Raw genomic sequence first — 16804 nt, forward strand, 5'->3', positions numbered from 1 at the left:
CTTTTGTTCCTTTAAGATTATTAATTACTGAGTCCTGTTCTAGGACAGGTATTGTGGCCAGGCTTAGATCACAAAATGAGTTAGACCAAAAGTGGCTTCTTTTAGGTCAAGAAAGCCATGCCTGGTTCTTTTCCTCTGGGGACCTCCTATCCTATCTGCTTATAATTTCTTTTATTAAAAAATCCCTTAATTTACACCAAGGACATGAGTACATTATGCTTCTGTGAAGGCATCTCTGCATGGAGCTGAAGTAATGTAATTGTACTTGACAACTTTGATTCAGGACAGAACCAAAAGAACCTATCTAATGTTGAGTCACTCTATCACTTTCAATTGTTGTCCCAAGACATTTCAAAATGAAGAAATATTCTGTGGAGTAAAAGGAAAATATACATGTCTGTTTTAAATGGATAAAGGTGACATTTTACCATAAAAAATTAAACACGTATCATTTGAAGGCCCATTTTCAGAGGGGAGCCGCAGAACATCTTCAGTCAGGTTCCAACTTTTGCCATTTCAATGTTGATTTCCAAGAGCTTTATTCATGACAGACATTAAGGAATGAGTGGGAGTGGCTAACACTTACATAGCACTTACTATGCAGGCACAATACTCAAAATAACCCAGTATGTATTATTATTATCTCCATTAGGCATGGAGATATATCTGAGATGTGAATGATCAGAGAAATTAACCTTCCGGTTTTAATTTGTAAACCTCTCAGAAATTGTTAATATAAAATAGCAAATGTTGGTAAGTTCCACTCTTTAAATTACTTCATTCATTGAACACATGTGAGCCCCTTCTAGGTGCTGCGTTCGAAACAAAGAACAAAACAAAAGACCCTCACCTCCAAAAGTTTATATTTTAATGGGGGAGACAAATGAGCAAGTAAAAACCAAGCAGGGAAATGTTACTGTTACTACAGGGTGATCAGAGAATGCCTTCAAAAACAACTTTTTTAAAGACATGGCAGGAGTGGGGAACAAATAAAACCAGCTCGCCAAAACAACCCTCAGACGGACAGCTTCCGTCTGTGAGTTATCGCCTGGGTCATCACTATCCCAGTCTGTGTTCTGCACATAGTTGCACGAAGTTCCCGCGACTATACAAATGGCAAGTCGTGCTTTAAAAAAGGCTCCTTTGTTTAGAAATGAAATCCTGCCTACGTCCTGTGCAGCGTTTTTCTTTAGTTGATCTGGAATCTTCCCGCGTCTACGCCCCAAAGCGGGTTGGGGACTTGCCCTCCTCTTGGGCACCTCGCGGCCCTTGGCCTGATGGATGTGCTCCCGTGGTGGTGGCGGGGGCCGGGGATCTACGGCTGCGACCTTAGAATCGCAAGCCAACTGCGCATCTGGATCGGGAGCTGCTCCGCCTCCCCTGTCCGCCCGAACATGAGGCGCGCCCCGCGCCGCGCGCCTCCGCCTCTCTCCTCCTCACCCCGCCCCGCCGCCTGGCCCCGCCCCCCCGCGCCCCGGCCCGGCCCCGCCCCCGGTCCTTCCGCGCGCCCCGCCTCCCGCCCCTCCGCCCGCCTCTCGCTTTCCCCGCTCCGCCCCGCGCTCAAGTCTGTCAGGGCTCGGCGCCCGGCCGTCCCCGCCAGGCCCCTGGGCCGGCTTCCGCGGTCGCCATGACGGCGGCCGTGTTCTTCGGCTGCGCGTTCATTGCCTTCGGGCCTGCGCTCGCCCTCTACATCTTCACCATCGCCACCGAGCCGTTGCGCGTCATCTTCCTCATCATTGGGTAAGGCGGTTGCGCGGGGAAACCCAGACCGGGGCTCCCCTCCCCCGCCGGTGGTACCGGCGGTCCCCGGCGTCCCTACCGGACTGCTCGACCGCGCTGGGCTTTGGAGGGGAGAAGGTCAGGGACGGGGAGGGCGGAGACCCCGCTTCCCTGGGACTGCTCGCCCTCCTCCGAGGGTCGGCGGGAGAAGAGCGAGAGCCCCGCGACCCCAGAGTGCGGGCTCTGGGGAAGGAGCCCACACCGTGGGTCACGGAAAACCCTGGCGCTTGACTGCCGAGCTTTTGCCTAGGGTCCGTAGATGGGCTTTAGTGAGTCACACGTTAAAGCCGAATGGAAATTTTTGTGGATAAATTCATATATGCATCTTTTATTTTTTTGGAGAAGGGGGGTTACCTAATTTCCCTCAGATTCTGACAGGCATTTTTAATCCCAAGCGGGTTAAAAGCCATTAAGCACCTAGGGATCAGGTGCTTTAAAACATATAGGTGCCCAATCGACTGTGTCTAGCGGAGTGGGATTCAGACTAGGGAATGTTTTAAAGTGTCCCAGGTGATTCAGGCGAGCAGCCAAAGGGTAGAAAAACCTGTGAAAACCCCGCAACAGCTGTAGTGCATCTTTTTGCAGGAGCTTGGTAAATACCGAACTCCCGTGGCGAATGTGGTCATAGTCCCAGCAGTCATCTGTCTGGGAGCTCTTACTGGGGCTCCCCTCGACTCTCTCCACCACTGAGTTTCACTTGGCACCAGGAGAAGCAGTCAGGCGAGGCCAGTGATTTCCACTTTTCCTGAACTTTTTCACCTCTCACAACTGTATTGAAAGTGCTGCGTCACACGTGTCGTTTTAAAAATAGAGATCTGGGCACAAATTCTGTAAAGCTTGTTATAATCATTAAAACTCACAGGAATGTTGTGAAAGCCTGGCCTGGAAAACTGACCTAGATCAGAGCCCAGGCTTCCAACCTCTGGATTTTATACCAGTCATTCTGTTAATAGAGATGTAGACATTTTCCTGGAAAAGACATTTGCACATCAATGGGCAAAGCATTAATTAGAAAGCATAGCTAATAATCAAGTTTTCAGCCAGACCGTCCTTGGCAGGTAGTCTGCAGATGTACTTACAAATAGCAGGGTCACGGGGGAAAAAAAAGTTGATTTTTAGGAAAAATCTCAAATTCCTCTTGGACTGTATGTTTTTTGTTTGTTTGTTTTTTAATGGATTGAACCCAGGATCTCATGCACGCTAAGCACGTGCTCTGCCACTGAGCTGTACCCTCCCAGACTGTTGATTTCACCAGGAATACTGCACCATTGATTAAGAACAGTTGATTCATGAATACTTTTTTTGTTAGGAAATCTGTTCCTTCTCAGGCAGGATTTGTTTGTTTGTTTTTCTGCTTTTAAATCATTATTAATCTTGCTCACTTGTAACTTTTTTTTTTCCTCCTAATGTTTAGAGCTTTCTTCTGGTTGGTGTCTCTGCTGCTTTCTTCCTTTGTTTGGTTCATGGCATCAACCATTGCTGACAACAAAGATGGACCGGTACAGAAATATCTGTTGATCTTTGGAGTGTTAGCCTCGGTCCTTATCCAAGAAATGTTCCGGTTTGCATATTATAAACTTTTAAAGTAAGTTAAATGTTTGCTTTACCTTTTTTTAAAACCATTTTTATTTGAATTATGATTTAGTAGTTTGAAACATTAATATGCCGTTGTATTTGAGGTGCCATGTTTTCCTACATAGTTTGACACCAAGGGATTGTACATTTCCAGCCTGAAAATAATTGAGTGCTTTAACTTTTGGATATTCACTTCTTCCTTCACTCATTCAAAAAAGATTTCTTGAAAATTTGCTCAATACCATGCAGTACCCAAGGTACTGGGGATACATCATGATTAAAAAACAGTCTCATAGAGGTAAAATTATAGTGGAAATAGAGACAGCCAATGAATGAACAAGAAAATACTTATATCTTAAAAGGTAATGAGTCCCATGGAGAAAAATAAGCCAGAGAAATAGTCATTGAAACAACAAAACTGTTCCAGTTTAGAATTTACACGTGTTTCTCCTTGACACCACCAAAAGTAATTAATTCTATGGCTATTGTGCCTTCCATTATTTTGACTGTATTCGACGGAAGTGTGTTCATTTTGTGATATGTCATGTGATTTCACGTACATAATAGAAAAATACATTTAAAAAGTTTTTTTTTTTAAAGCATGAGTTCCCTTTGTAGGCCAGAAAGTAGGTTATCTGTAGGATCCCATGAGGATCTCACATGAAACCACCGATTTGAAACACAGCTTGACCATGGAACCATATTTTCTTTCAGGCAGTCATGAGTTTGGCTTTGATTACGTCCTAAGGCTTAGTAGAGTGATAAATGTGCTATGTCTCTTTACTTCTGCAAATGAGGTAATTAAAGCACTTTATGAATTTCATGGATGTAACCAAGACAGAACCTCAACAACATGTCTTACAATAATAGATGATGATTTGTTCTTGCCAATAAGCCAAGCCCTTCTCTATTTTTGACTTGTTGCTTTTAGTAACATATTGAGACTTAATCATGAAGCAGTTTAAATCACAAGTAGAAAACCAGGAAGTCACTGCTTAGAAGCCAAAGTCAGATCTTAGACAGATCTTAGATCTTAGACAAGGTTTAAAAATGAAATTTCCATTAGTTCCTGGAAATATTAGAGATCAACGAACAAAAATCAAAGATAACATTTTAGTTCCCACAAGAATAAAGTATCCTTAACAGATGGGCATTCAGCTGTGGTTGAATGTTTCTGGTTTGACAGTAACTGCTCTCTGCCCTACTTCGACCATAGCCGGGTACCAGTTAAAATTAAATTTTGGAAATGTAGTAACTGTTGAATATATTAAGGTAATCAAAATCTCCCTCTTTCTGACCTTTTCTTTGCACAGACGAATGAAATCTGTCACACAGTTGTCATCTTGTCTCTTTCAAGGCTATTTAAATAGTCCTCATTCACCTGACCCTCAGAAGACATGCATGTGGGTTCCAGACCTTTTTCAGTCTCTGTTTTTTGATGTCAACGGACACACTGCTTTTTGTGGGTGCCCGGGGTTTACCTGTGCTGTAGTGCAGAGAGCAGAGCCCCTCCCACCCTTGACCAGGCACCGTTCTCCTAACAACTCAGCCTCCGCTTTCACTGGATTTTCCTGTCAGCAACATCATTGGCTCGTGTTGGTTCTGCATTTTCACATGTGATGGTTCTAATTTGAAACAAACTTAATTTCAACAGATTCTGCACAGATTAGGGCAGGGGTTTAGGAACCCCTTAGGACTCGAGGTTCTAGAACCTCACTCACCTGGACTGGCTGGATGGGTACCTGCTGTTTCTCATTACCGTGTTTCTTCACTGTTTCCACCTGAAAAGCAGCCTTTTATTGTCACTAACCTAAGGTTCCAAAGGATGACAATTTGAACCTGGGTTGTCATTTTTAAGGAGGGCAGTGAGGGTGTAGGGCCACATGCAGAAGGAATTGTGGCTGTCAGTCCGTGGGTTCTCATGCCAGCAAGTTCAGAGAAGCCTCTTTGGCCTTCTGGGAAAACCAGGTTTGCTCCCCTGAAAGGACTTTAGGGGATTTGCAAGCAGATAGTAGGACAAGCCTGTATTAACAAGTGCCTTTGTTTGCCTTTACAAATGATCGGCAGCAAGCCTATGGAATATGGTACCGTATTTTCCTAGCGAACTTTAGAAATGTTGGGTGTTATATAGTTATGTGTTAAAACAAGTTTGAGAATTATGATACTTTATTCATGACCAACATTTATACAGATCCATTTAAGGTGCTCTCATAGGCTACCCTACATTCAAATATAGGAATTTGGGGCTAATCAATACTTTAATTGTCTCCACTGCCAGAGTAGGTTTTGAACTTTTAAGGTCAAAATTCTGCCTCAATCAAATTTTTGCTATCTGAATTTGGTACCAACATTAAAATGTGGAGAGCTTGCACCAGTCTTTTTACATACATGGAACTGAATAAAAAGTATTTATCATTGCAGCCTAATATAAATATATTTCATGGGTTAGGCCTTAGGAACAGTGCTCCATCTTGAATGAATGAATTGTAACTTTCAGTCTAGCAAAGACACGCACCGAGAGAAATTGGTGTGTGGCCACAGGTGATAGCCCTTTCTATGTTAATTAAAAAATTCCAAATTATGGTCCTGCACATTGCCTAAAACATGCATTAGAACTTTTTTGGCTTGAATTGAAGCTTTGGTAATTTAATTCAGTTGTCTTATAATGTTGATACCATAAATATTTGGTGACTTTAGAAAATCATTTGTAGAAACAGTGTTAAGTCATTGCTATAATTTTTTAAAAGGCATGTCTATTAAAAATTTCTAAAATAGTAGATTTACTTTATATGCATGTTTCTTGGTAATTTTCCTCTACACACACATACAAAATGAGTCAGAACACGTGGGAAAGCTGGTATTATTGATCAGTAGTTTTTCAAAGTTTGTATTTTAAAAATTGAGGTTTTTTTTGTTCTTGGAAACAATGACAAATGCAAAAAAGAATTTTCCATTTCAGTAAGACAGTTAAATTAAGAACACTGTCCCTTACATCATCAGTTGTGTGTTCTATCCATCAGGAATGTGGAAATTGATGGTGTTTTATGCTTTTTCACTTCCTAATGTCAGCTTTGAGAATTGTTGGTGCCACAGACCTTTCTGTAATATATTTGTGATAGCAGTACTTTGTTATACTAAATAGCAAAACCCTTTTTTTTCATTACTGAGCAATTTATATAAAACAGAAATCCTCTAGAATTTATTGATTCTATTGTACCGTTATATCTATTGATGGAGCTTATTGCTGTTATATTGATCTCTAGGCATTCATTAGCCTTTAACAACATTCATTCCTCTGACAGGTAAGTTTATTTTATTTAAGATAAAAATTGGACATTTTAGTTGCTTACTGCTCTGGAGAAGATGTCAGTCACTTAAGTTTTGACTCATGTCCTTGCTACCAAATGATGCTTCCGAATGGACAGCACTGAAGTGGCAAATTGAGTCTAGAATAGTGAAAGATCTTTTTCATTATGCTTATTACTATTCTGGTTGAATTCTGCGTTGCCTTAATTTAATGTGATCACTATTTATATTTCTGTGATGAATAGGCCCACTGTAATGAACATGCATACTTTGAAATTTAAATTAACACAATACCCAGAATATAAGTACTATGTTCTGGTTAATTTCTTAGAGTTAATCTAACTCATTTTTGTTTCAGCACTTGCTGAAAAATCATTCTAAGATGTTTGGTTCCTTCATTGCTTTAATGAATATACTTTACAGTAAATATAATTTAAGTATCCTTTGAGTCAGGATCATTGTTGCAGAGTTTCTCGCCAACAAGGGTTAGTAATAGTGACAAAAATGGAACCGACCAGCTGCACCTTGCATGCCTAACACATTTGCATGGGGACAGAGGGTTATGGTAAGTTTGCCAATTGTCCACGACAGAAGTGTGGATATGATCATTCTGAAGATCATTTCATACTGAGCAGTAGTCTAATATTTCATTCCGGTGTTCATTTATCTCCTTTTCTGACGGTCAGATTTTATTTTCCCCGATTATTTCTTCCCTGAAGCTTGATTGGGACTATGAAACAGTATTTTAGAATTAGAAGACCATATGATTAAGTATCCATGTGACAGTTCAGACCGTCAGTATTGTAGGATTTAAGACCAAGGAGAGTTGAGTGGTTATCAATCATTGGTAAAGGTGGATTCTTTGAGAATTTGTTGCCTGAACTAGACTTTGAAGAACGAGTACATTTTAGATTCTATGAAGTGGAAGCTAGAAGGGAGGGTGTCAGAATGAGTATAACTCAGGTGGAAGATACAACAAAGTACCAACAAAGTGGGATTAAAGATAAATTACTTTGGGAAGAAGAAAGTATTGTGCTTTTTTCCTTATTAAACTCAGTCCCTGATGGTTGTAATTTTTTTCTCTTTGTGAATATCAGATAAAAGGCAAAAGTTGGTTGGAAATTTTGGTTGATTTCAGTTAATTGAAAATTTGCTGGATTTAAATGGATTTTATTTAGATTTAGAGTATAACCTGATCAAAATCTGCATTAAGTATCTGGGTTTTAAAATGTCTTATGTAGTTTTCTGATAAACTACTTCAAGAAATTTTCTGTGTGGTTTTACTTAGAAAAGCCAGTGAGGGCTTGAAGAGTATAAACCCAGATGAGACAGCACCATCTATGCGATTGCTGGCTTATGGTAAGTTAGAACTGCATACTGTCGTTAAGAAAACAAAATCAGACTTGACGTTAAAGCCATTTTTATCTTTTATATCTTTGTAGATTTCAAATAGAATATTACTACTGTTTTGGCCTATTGGTGTACGTTGTTTATTTTTCTAGCTTTTCAGGGCCCATTGTTAATTTTTCTAGCTTTCCATGTAAAGGAAAGTGATTGCAGGTGACCCTTACCTGTGTATCTATTAAGTATTAACCATATTTGACAGATTTTTTTAACATGTATACACTCTAGTTAACAATTTCTAAGTGGTGTTACTTTTACCTTCTCTGGGTTGTTATCATGACTTTGGCTGTACTGGAAGAGGACTCTTCCTTTTAGTACACTTAAAGTTAATACCTCTGTATATTTTTCTTTTGGAATTATGATTTAAAGGTTGGATCCAGGTCCCTATCTTGAGTCACCCAGCCTGACCCAGGGATCACTGTTTAAAATACACTGTCACCCCCTCATGCTTAGTTCCATCAAACTTGACTCTAGACTCTGTTATTATAAATTAAAGCCACAGCTTCAGTATCGGATCCTTCTGTCTCATCTGTCGCTTCTGAACCTTTCTAATCTTTTCTTTGCTACATTTCACTGTTCATTTCCTTTCCTAACCCCTCGCCCCCGCCCCTTTTCTCTCAGTTCATCACTTAAACAAGCACTTACCTTTTCTGAGCTTTCCCCTGCTTCTCCAACAGTACATCCACCCTTTCCCCTTCGTTAAGATAGTGTTCCCTAGTTCTTGGGAATTTGACTTGAAGAGAAATCACATCACAGATAGGGTTTAACAGTGTTTTTCTTCCTCTTTAGTTTCTGGCTTGGGGTTTGGAATCATGAGTGGAGTCTTTTCCTTTGTAAATACCCTGTCTGACTCCTTGGGACCCGGCACAGTGGGCATTCATGGAGACCCTCCCCAGTTCTTCCTAAATTCAGGTATGTGTCTGGTAGCTGTGAATGTTCAGACTTCTGGTCTAAATGATAATTCTTAGTGGCGTTCCCTGGCTTAGAAATTCAAGTGAATAGAAATTTATGTTACACCTTATAAAGGCACGACACTATGAAGGCAAGGACCTAGGAAGATAAAAATTATGGTAAGAGTGTTTTAGAATTTTAGAGTGGAATTTAGCTTGCATGAAATTTATTTTTCTGTTACTGTACTGACAGTGTTACTGTGTAGTTCTGTGATTTGGCTATATGCTTTTTTGGTTTTCTATAAGTTTATTTTTATCTTCAGTATAAGCCCTAATCTTTAGTTTATTTGTCATCTTGGCCACTTTTGGGGTAGGAAGTATAATTTAATCTTGAAATTGAGAGAGGAAGAAATAATTTTTATTTAATGTGAGGTATTGTCCTGTATCTAAAAATGTGTATTTAAAGAATAACAACCCATTTTTCATGTTCCTTAAGAACTGGGACATTAACATTAACAGGAACTTAGAGTCCCTTGTTCCTCATCACTTCTCCCTGACAGGTAACTGTTTTTGTGTTATTAAGTCCCTGGGTTAACCAGGTCTGAAAGTTAGGTTTTTAACATGTATAGATGTTTTGCTTTGAATGTATGTATCCGAAAAAAAAATTCAGTTTTCCTGCTTTTGAACATTAAAAAAAATCATATATTCTTTTAAAAAAGAAATTGAGAGGAAAAAAATAATAGATGAGTTGACCTTTTTAAACCAAAGATGTAAGTAAAAGAACCAACTCATTTCAAACTGCTTTATCATTTACCAGATAAAAATTGTTCTCATGATGCCGTGATCACACATTTGAGAGCTGGTAATATACATAATTAACATAATGTCTCCTAAATTCTGTAAGAATCTTTTAAAAAATAGTTTTAAAAAAACCACTGTGTGTTTTGTCTTCACAAGTTGCATTGTTGAAATAAGTGACCCCATGCACATATTTTTTAAATTAAATTACCATTAATTTAGCATCTGTGCTGAAGTAATTTCTGTCTTCAGGGAGTTAGTCATCTTGTAGGGGGCATAAGACTAGAAAATGATTGTTTGAGTGCAGTTTAAGAGAATAATAGAAAAGATTAAGGCAGTGTGACCAAATCAAAAAACTGCTACAGTAGCTGAGAGTTACATACAGTGCATGTTGTTAGTGACCCCCAAGCCCAGCGGACACCTGCTCACCATTTCAGGTGAGCCTCCTGTCTGGATTACTGCCATGAACCCCCAAATGGCTCATCTTTCCTCAACACATTTTCCATGTGAATCCATCCTGTATGCAGCCCCCAAATGAAATCTTCCCTATACAGAAGTGTGTCACGGCCTACAGGATGAAGCCAAGTCCCTTCACATCTGGCTACAAGTTAGAGCACAGGGAAGTATGTTAATGGGTTGTTCTTATTTAGTGATGCCTCCAACGTAGCAAATTATCTTCCTTTTAAATATTCCATAATTAGAATATTTCTGACAATTTAAAAAAATGATTATAATAATGAGTATTAGGTTCTTACAACAACTGTAATATTAATAGCTGAAATGTATTAGCATCCAATATAAATTAACAAAACAAACAAGAGAGGGTACAGTTACTGCTACAGTTTCCCCTGTTTTCTTAAATCAGTCTTTTGACAACTGCGCATAAGCAGTTGTCTTCCTGTTCTCGAGGGCAGTCTCCTAATGGAACTCATTTTTCTACCAGCTTCTTTCGCTAGGTGGTGCTAATTCCCTTTGGTGAGCTAGACTGTTTTCATAAGATTGGCTTAAAATGATTCTTTGGGAAGAAAGTAAAAAGTGTGCTAACTATTTTAGGATTATATTTGTAATTTCTGTAAATTCAAGGGAAAATTTAAAGAAAATAAAATATTCTAATGTCTTTAGCTAGGTTAGGACGGCAGGCTGATCCCACTGTGAATGTGTACCTATAAAGACTGTGCCATTACTGTGTCTTGTGCTGGAGTTTATTTGTTAAAACATCAGTTTTTGGAGCATAAACTTTGAATTACACATTTAAGTAATTACTTATTACATTTAAAAACAACCCTAAATTTGTATATATTTGTTTGTCGTATATATTACTTATAACTGCTGCTATCACCATTTAAGCGTGAACTCGTTTTTAATTCTTCTGTTAAATAGTTTAACATACTCCCTTACAAATGCATAAATAGTAATCAGAATAAAGAAAATGGGTTCTAATTAGTATATCTGTGTTAGTGTAAGATACATACTATCTGATACCTGTATTACATAGGTTTTCATGTGACAAGTAGGCATAGCTTATAAATTAAATGCATTATAAGTTAATTCTATTTGTAATTGTATAGTACGCTAGCATTAACTTTATTAGAATCATTACCGTGTCTTGGTATGCTGTATAGAGGCAAAGTATGGAAATTGGAGTCTTAAGTTCAAGTGTTACCCTGGCTCATTAATTTAGTATTTTGGGCAAGTCCATTTGATCATTTAATCACTCACTCCACAAATAATTAAGTATTTTTATTCAACAGCCCAGTTAATGTCTAAACCTCCCACTCACAGTGGGGAATAAAGACAAAGAGCTAATTACAACAAAGCGTGACAGACACTGTGATGAGGAGGAGCCACGGGCACACAGAAAACAAGCTTGAACCCGCGCCGGGGTGGGGTCGTGCTTCTCCTTTGCAGTGTTCAGCGCGTTTGTGATTAAGTGGTCAGCTGTGTAGTTCTTCGTTTATGTCTCTCCCCAGCCGGATGCTAAGCCATGTGAGTGCAAGGACTGTCTGTCCTGCTCACTGCAGGATCCCCGCACCTTGTGAGGTCCTTTGTTGCTAGATGAACTCGCAAATATTTGCTGAAAAAAATGAAAGCTAGGCACGGCTTACAGAGGAAGTGCTGTTTGAGTAGAGACTTAAAGGATGAATAGTAGCTAGGCAGGCAAAGCAAGGGGGTTGTCAGGGAGAAATGTTCCAGGTGCAGAGAGGAGGTCTCTTCCTTGTAGGCCTGGAGGTAAGAAAGACATTGTTCACAGAGCAAAGGAAGTGCTGAACTTCCATCTAACCCTCAATTTCCTCATCTTTCAGGAAGGGCAAAAATAATTAGTTCAGAGTTGTAAAAAATTAAATGAAATTAGAGAGCATGTATTTAAGTGCTTTATAAACTGTGAAATGGCCTGAGGGTAGAAATTTTGGTTCTTGAAGTGAAAAACTAAATTTAGAAAGAGGCTAATTTCTCTAATTTATGTGGAACCTAGGTTTATCACTCTGAATTGCCTCCCTTTTGCTTTAGAAGAAAGATGTCTCTAACTAGTACTCAGTAAGAAGGACAGCTGATACTTTTAAGACTTTTCTCAGACCTTTTCATTTATATTATATTTTCTTGGCAGTGCTCTTATCTAGTAAGGTTTTAAACTTGTTAGCCACTAAACCTTTCAGTAGGAGACACCCGTATGGGTCCGACGACATGTGGAGCGTCATGTTCACTTCTGAGCATTGTTAATTAACAAGATTGCTGAAGAACTCAAGTTAGTATAGAAGAACGTTGTCAGGTGAAAGATCTAGAAGCTGTGCTCTATGGAGTATGATTGAAGGAAAGAGGAATATTGAGCTTGAAGAAACGTAAAAGTAAGGGGAGTGGGGGAGGTTCCATTTTTGTCCCCATTTGGCTTTCCACTGTAATAGAGCATCCACACCCTTCCACGGCCTCACAGTGACCCGAATGTGCTTCCCTGCCTCTGACTGAGCTCAGTCTGGTGACACTAACTGGCCAAAATAATCTTGTTTTCAATTTTTGGGATCAGCCTGGCCTTCCTCAGCAAGGCCAGTTCCCTGCAGTTCCCTGGCTGGGCTGGGAGGACGTGCTGGTGGCATTTACTGACCTGCTCCTCGCCCACTTCTCACCAAGGATGCCCTTCACTCCTGGGACCGCTTGCACCAGGTCACTCTTCTGCCTCTCCACAGCACTTCTGAAGAGAATCAGAATGTTTACATCTGGGCTTCTGCACTGCAGCTTCTGGGGAAATCATTCATGTTGTAACATGTTTCATTAGTGTACTCTGAAGTTTCCCAATGTGATTCCGGGAATAGGTTTTAGCCAAATTTCCCAGAACCAGACTTTCCTTATACACATACATGTTTGGAAATCTTTATGGTTCTTTTAAGAAATTAATCAATCCTGAGGTTTATTTTAAGAGTTAGATCTATTGGATTTTATCATCTTTTCCATTATTCAAAAGTTCTTCACCAAACATTTACTTGAATATTTCAGTCTTGAGATGACATTACCTGTTTCAGATGGTAGGCTGCTTCTCCCTCTCTCGGGGAACTTTCTTCTTACACCGAGTGGAACAATGATTTGAAATACTGCTGACTTATCATTTCTGGAGGACTGAAGACAGGTGAACATTGTCTTTAAAGTGGGGTTCCTCTGCACTCTTTCTCATCTCAGATGGAAGCACTTCCATCCTTCTTGTTGCTCAGGCCAAAAACCTTGGAGTAACTCCTGATTCTTCTGTTTTTCTTGTAACTCGCATCCAATCCAACTGCAAATTTCATCTCCAACTTCCAGTTACGTTTTATATATGCTTTATATATGATGTCAGGAGTAGATGGTTTGAGAGCTGGTTTGGAGCAAACATTTAAAGAAAAAGGTAAACGATGGTGCTGAAATTATTCCAGGGCAGAGGCAAACATGGAAAGGTCTGAGTTAATTTCATAAAGTCAATGAAACAGTAATACAGAGTAATAGAATCCTGGGAGCCCACACTCACTGCTTTCTGCCAGAAGGCGGGTCCCCATTAGGAAATGACACCCCACGTTCCTGTGAGCACTGCCTCAGACCCCGTGCCCCCAGTGGCAGCCCCAGCCAGTGAGTATTGGCAAGGTTTGTTACGCAGCGCTTTTTTGACAATAGTTGACCTATATAGACAGTTTAAAATATTTAAAAAATTTTTTCCACATATGGAAAAAGAAGAGTTGACTTGCGCTTCTTCAAAGAGCCTTCCCGGGCTTAACAAGCAGGAGTTGGAGCAGGGTTTCCCAGCCTTGGTGCTGTTGACATTTGGGGTCAGATAATTCTTCATTGGTAGTGGTAAGGGGGTGGCTTGTGTGTTACACGGTGTTCAGCAGCGTCCCTGGCTTCTATCCGCTAGATCCCAGAAGCACCGCACCCCCCAGTTGTGGCGACCAAGAATGTCTGCAGACACTGACAAGTGCCCTCTGGGGCAAAATCACCCCATGTGAGAATCATTGAGTTAAAAGGCAGGCTTGCCTTTGGTTTGAGAAGGAACTTTCCCCCATTGACTGTTTTAATGAAGTAAGGCCCTAAACTGGAAGTATTTGAAGTGGACATTGTGGGATCTGCTTTTTCACTGCACTGGGGACTCAGCGAGGCAGCTTCTGAGGGGCCTCCCAGCACTGACTCTCCGCACTGATGGGCTAATTCAAGGAGAGAATTTCATCGTTCTCCAGCATCTCCCAGGGGGACTACAAACATAACATCATATCCTTGGCAGTCTGTTCAGCTGACCGACACCCTTCAGGAGCATTTTCTTAAGTATGAAATGATAGCTCATATCCTTATTCAGTTATATTCAGATGGCTTTCAGGACATCTCCTTTCTGATCTGGTATTAAAGGATAGTCCTACACCTTTCTTATGGCTTTGTAGTGTAAAATGATTTTCAGAATGTCCTTTTTTAATCTTGGAGAGTGTTATTTGATTCGTGATATATGTACATTTATATTACAATAAACTAGGTCCCAGAATTGTCTTACATTTTTTTTTAAAGCAAAAATTTTAAGTTAAATTTCTATTACAGAAAAGGCATTTTCAAAAACATCAGTCCTCTGGCCTGACCCCTACCCAAGCTAGGTCACTGGAGATCTCTCAAGGATCTGGAGAGTTTCTGCCACCAAGAGGGGTGGAGGAGAGTCTCTCCAGAATCTTGACACCCCAGGCCCTTCTCTTATTTGGAAAAGAAATCAGAAGCCCAGTGGTAATCACGTCCTGCCTCTGGGCAGCTGAGTCTGGGCCTTGGCTTTGGGAAGTCCTCCTCTGCTGTTGCCATCACCCAGCAGCAGCCCTTGGCTCTCTCTGGTCTGGTTCTAGAGATGCTCTGAGTTGTCAGGGGAAGTCAGGTAGTAACAGTGTCCTTGCTGGCTGGATCCAGTATTAGAATCAGTTGCTATATTAGGCTGTTGTCTTTGCAAGGACAGAAAAGTAGATATCAGGAATGAGGGAGAGAGGGACAAGTGGGAAAAGAGAGATATTTATGAATCTGTGTGCTGGAGTGTTTGGGGTATGTTCAGGAAGGATTGAAGAACCAAATAGCAAGTGTAGCCTCTTAAAGATAACACTGAAACATTTTGCTTAGAAATAGATTAGGCTGAAACATTCTCTACCTAGAGATATTTGACTTAAAAGATTATTAGAAGAGGGAGTCCGTTATCACACTAGACAGCTCCAGTTTCACAAAGATGTACAATACTTGTTAGAACTTTTCAGCTTTGTGATTAATATTCCAAAACATTAGGAAGCTCTTCTCATCTGGATTGTAAAAGGATATAATTTTGATATTCTTGGAATTGACTTAGAATCGTTTTTTTTTTCTCCCCTACTTTTAAGAATATTCGGATAAAGCAAATTTTAGAGTAGATTCACTGAAGGACTTCTTAGAATTTTTTATTTAGGAACACAAAGTGAGAAAGATTTAGTTATTAAAAGATAGTACCCTAGAGATACTGTTAGCAAATCCTCGTATCTATTAGGAGTTAATTCCGTTTGCTAGAGGGAAGTATCAAAATGATATGTATGTAGCTCTAGCTACTTGCAAGTGGCGGAACAGCTTAAAAACCCAGGTCTGAGTTTCTAGCCAATGGCAGAGGGAACAAACTGGGATAAATCCCAGTACTCTAAGTAGCACTTTGTAATAGTAAAGGCTTATGGCCGCAGAAGCCAGCCAGAAACTAGTGCCAGCTGAGTAAATCAGCAGTCAAGTAGGAAGATACAACGTTTTAATCAATGCCTGAGAGATCCCCTTTAGACACTGTTAATGAAACAGTAAACTGAAAAGATGGGCAGAGTTCCACGAGACTGTGCTTTGTACACAGTGACAGCCCCAGTGCTTGGACCACAGTGGGCACGGAGTAAATCCCCATGAGGATTAATGAAAGAGCAGAGGAAGAAAGTAAATAAATGTAGGAATAATATAATGTCAGAGGGAAAAATAATCTACAAGAGTGAAGAAGAGTGCATTTTAAAACACAGGAAACTGGATGATTGGACAGGTGTGGTCACTGCTTGCTGCTTTGCCTCACTTTCCCACCTGTTAGTACAACTCACTGAAGGTCCTGGCTTATTCATCTTTGAATCTGGGCACATAGTAGTTATCGTTTATTGAAAAGCTAGGGTTTGCAAAGCACTGTTCTTCCCTGCACATTATTCATCCCTGGGATGTGATTCACATTTCAGAAATAAAAGAAACAGAAGCTCAGAGAGGTTAAATCGCTTGCTCAAAGCCACACTGTGTGACTCTAGTTCTTACACGCCTCATCTTCAGACCAGACTCTAGGTGCTCAGTCAGTGTGTATGCAGTGTTTAAAAAAAGAAGAGTAGGTATCAGAATGAATTCACCAAGGAATGGCATTGAGCTTAAATAAAAGTAAGATTTGGATTTGGTGAAATGGGCAGCGTTGGTGATGAGAGATAGAGTATTAAGGCAAAAGGGACAATCAGTTTAAAAAAAGTAAAAACACAAAGACATAGACAGAGTATAAGAGTTCTGGTTTTCTGCCACAGAGGATATATTTAAAGATTAATAAAGGATAGTAATTT

General features: G+C 40.1%; 1 protein-coding gene across 2 annotated transcripts in view; it reads left to right on the forward strand.

Moving 5' to 3' along the window:
* Nucleotides 1–1559: 1559 nt before the first annotated feature.
* APH1B (aph-1 homolog B, gamma-secretase subunit) overlaps nucleotides 1560–16804 on the forward strand; it is a 31303-nt gene continuing 16058 nt past the window's right edge. For both annotated transcript variants that reach the window (XM_031452924.2, XM_031452922.2), the window contains exons 1-4: nucleotides 1560–1740; nucleotides 3194–3364; nucleotides 7949–8019; nucleotides 8854–8976. In XM_031452924.2, coding sequence (XP_031308784.1) covers nucleotides 1628–1740; nucleotides 3194–3364; nucleotides 7949–8019; nucleotides 8854–8976 — 478 coding nt within the window. In that variant the 5' untranslated portion in view covers nucleotides 1560–1627. The remainder of the gene's footprint in view (nucleotides 1741–3193; nucleotides 3365–7948; nucleotides 8020–8853; nucleotides 8977–16804) is intronic.

This window comes from Camelus dromedarius, chromosome 5 (genome assembly GCF_036321535.1).
Source record: "Camelus dromedarius isolate mCamDro1 chromosome 5, mCamDro1.pat, whole genome shotgun sequence".
Taxonomy (NCBI): Eukaryota; Metazoa; Chordata; class Mammalia; order Artiodactyla; family Camelidae; genus Camelus; species Camelus dromedarius.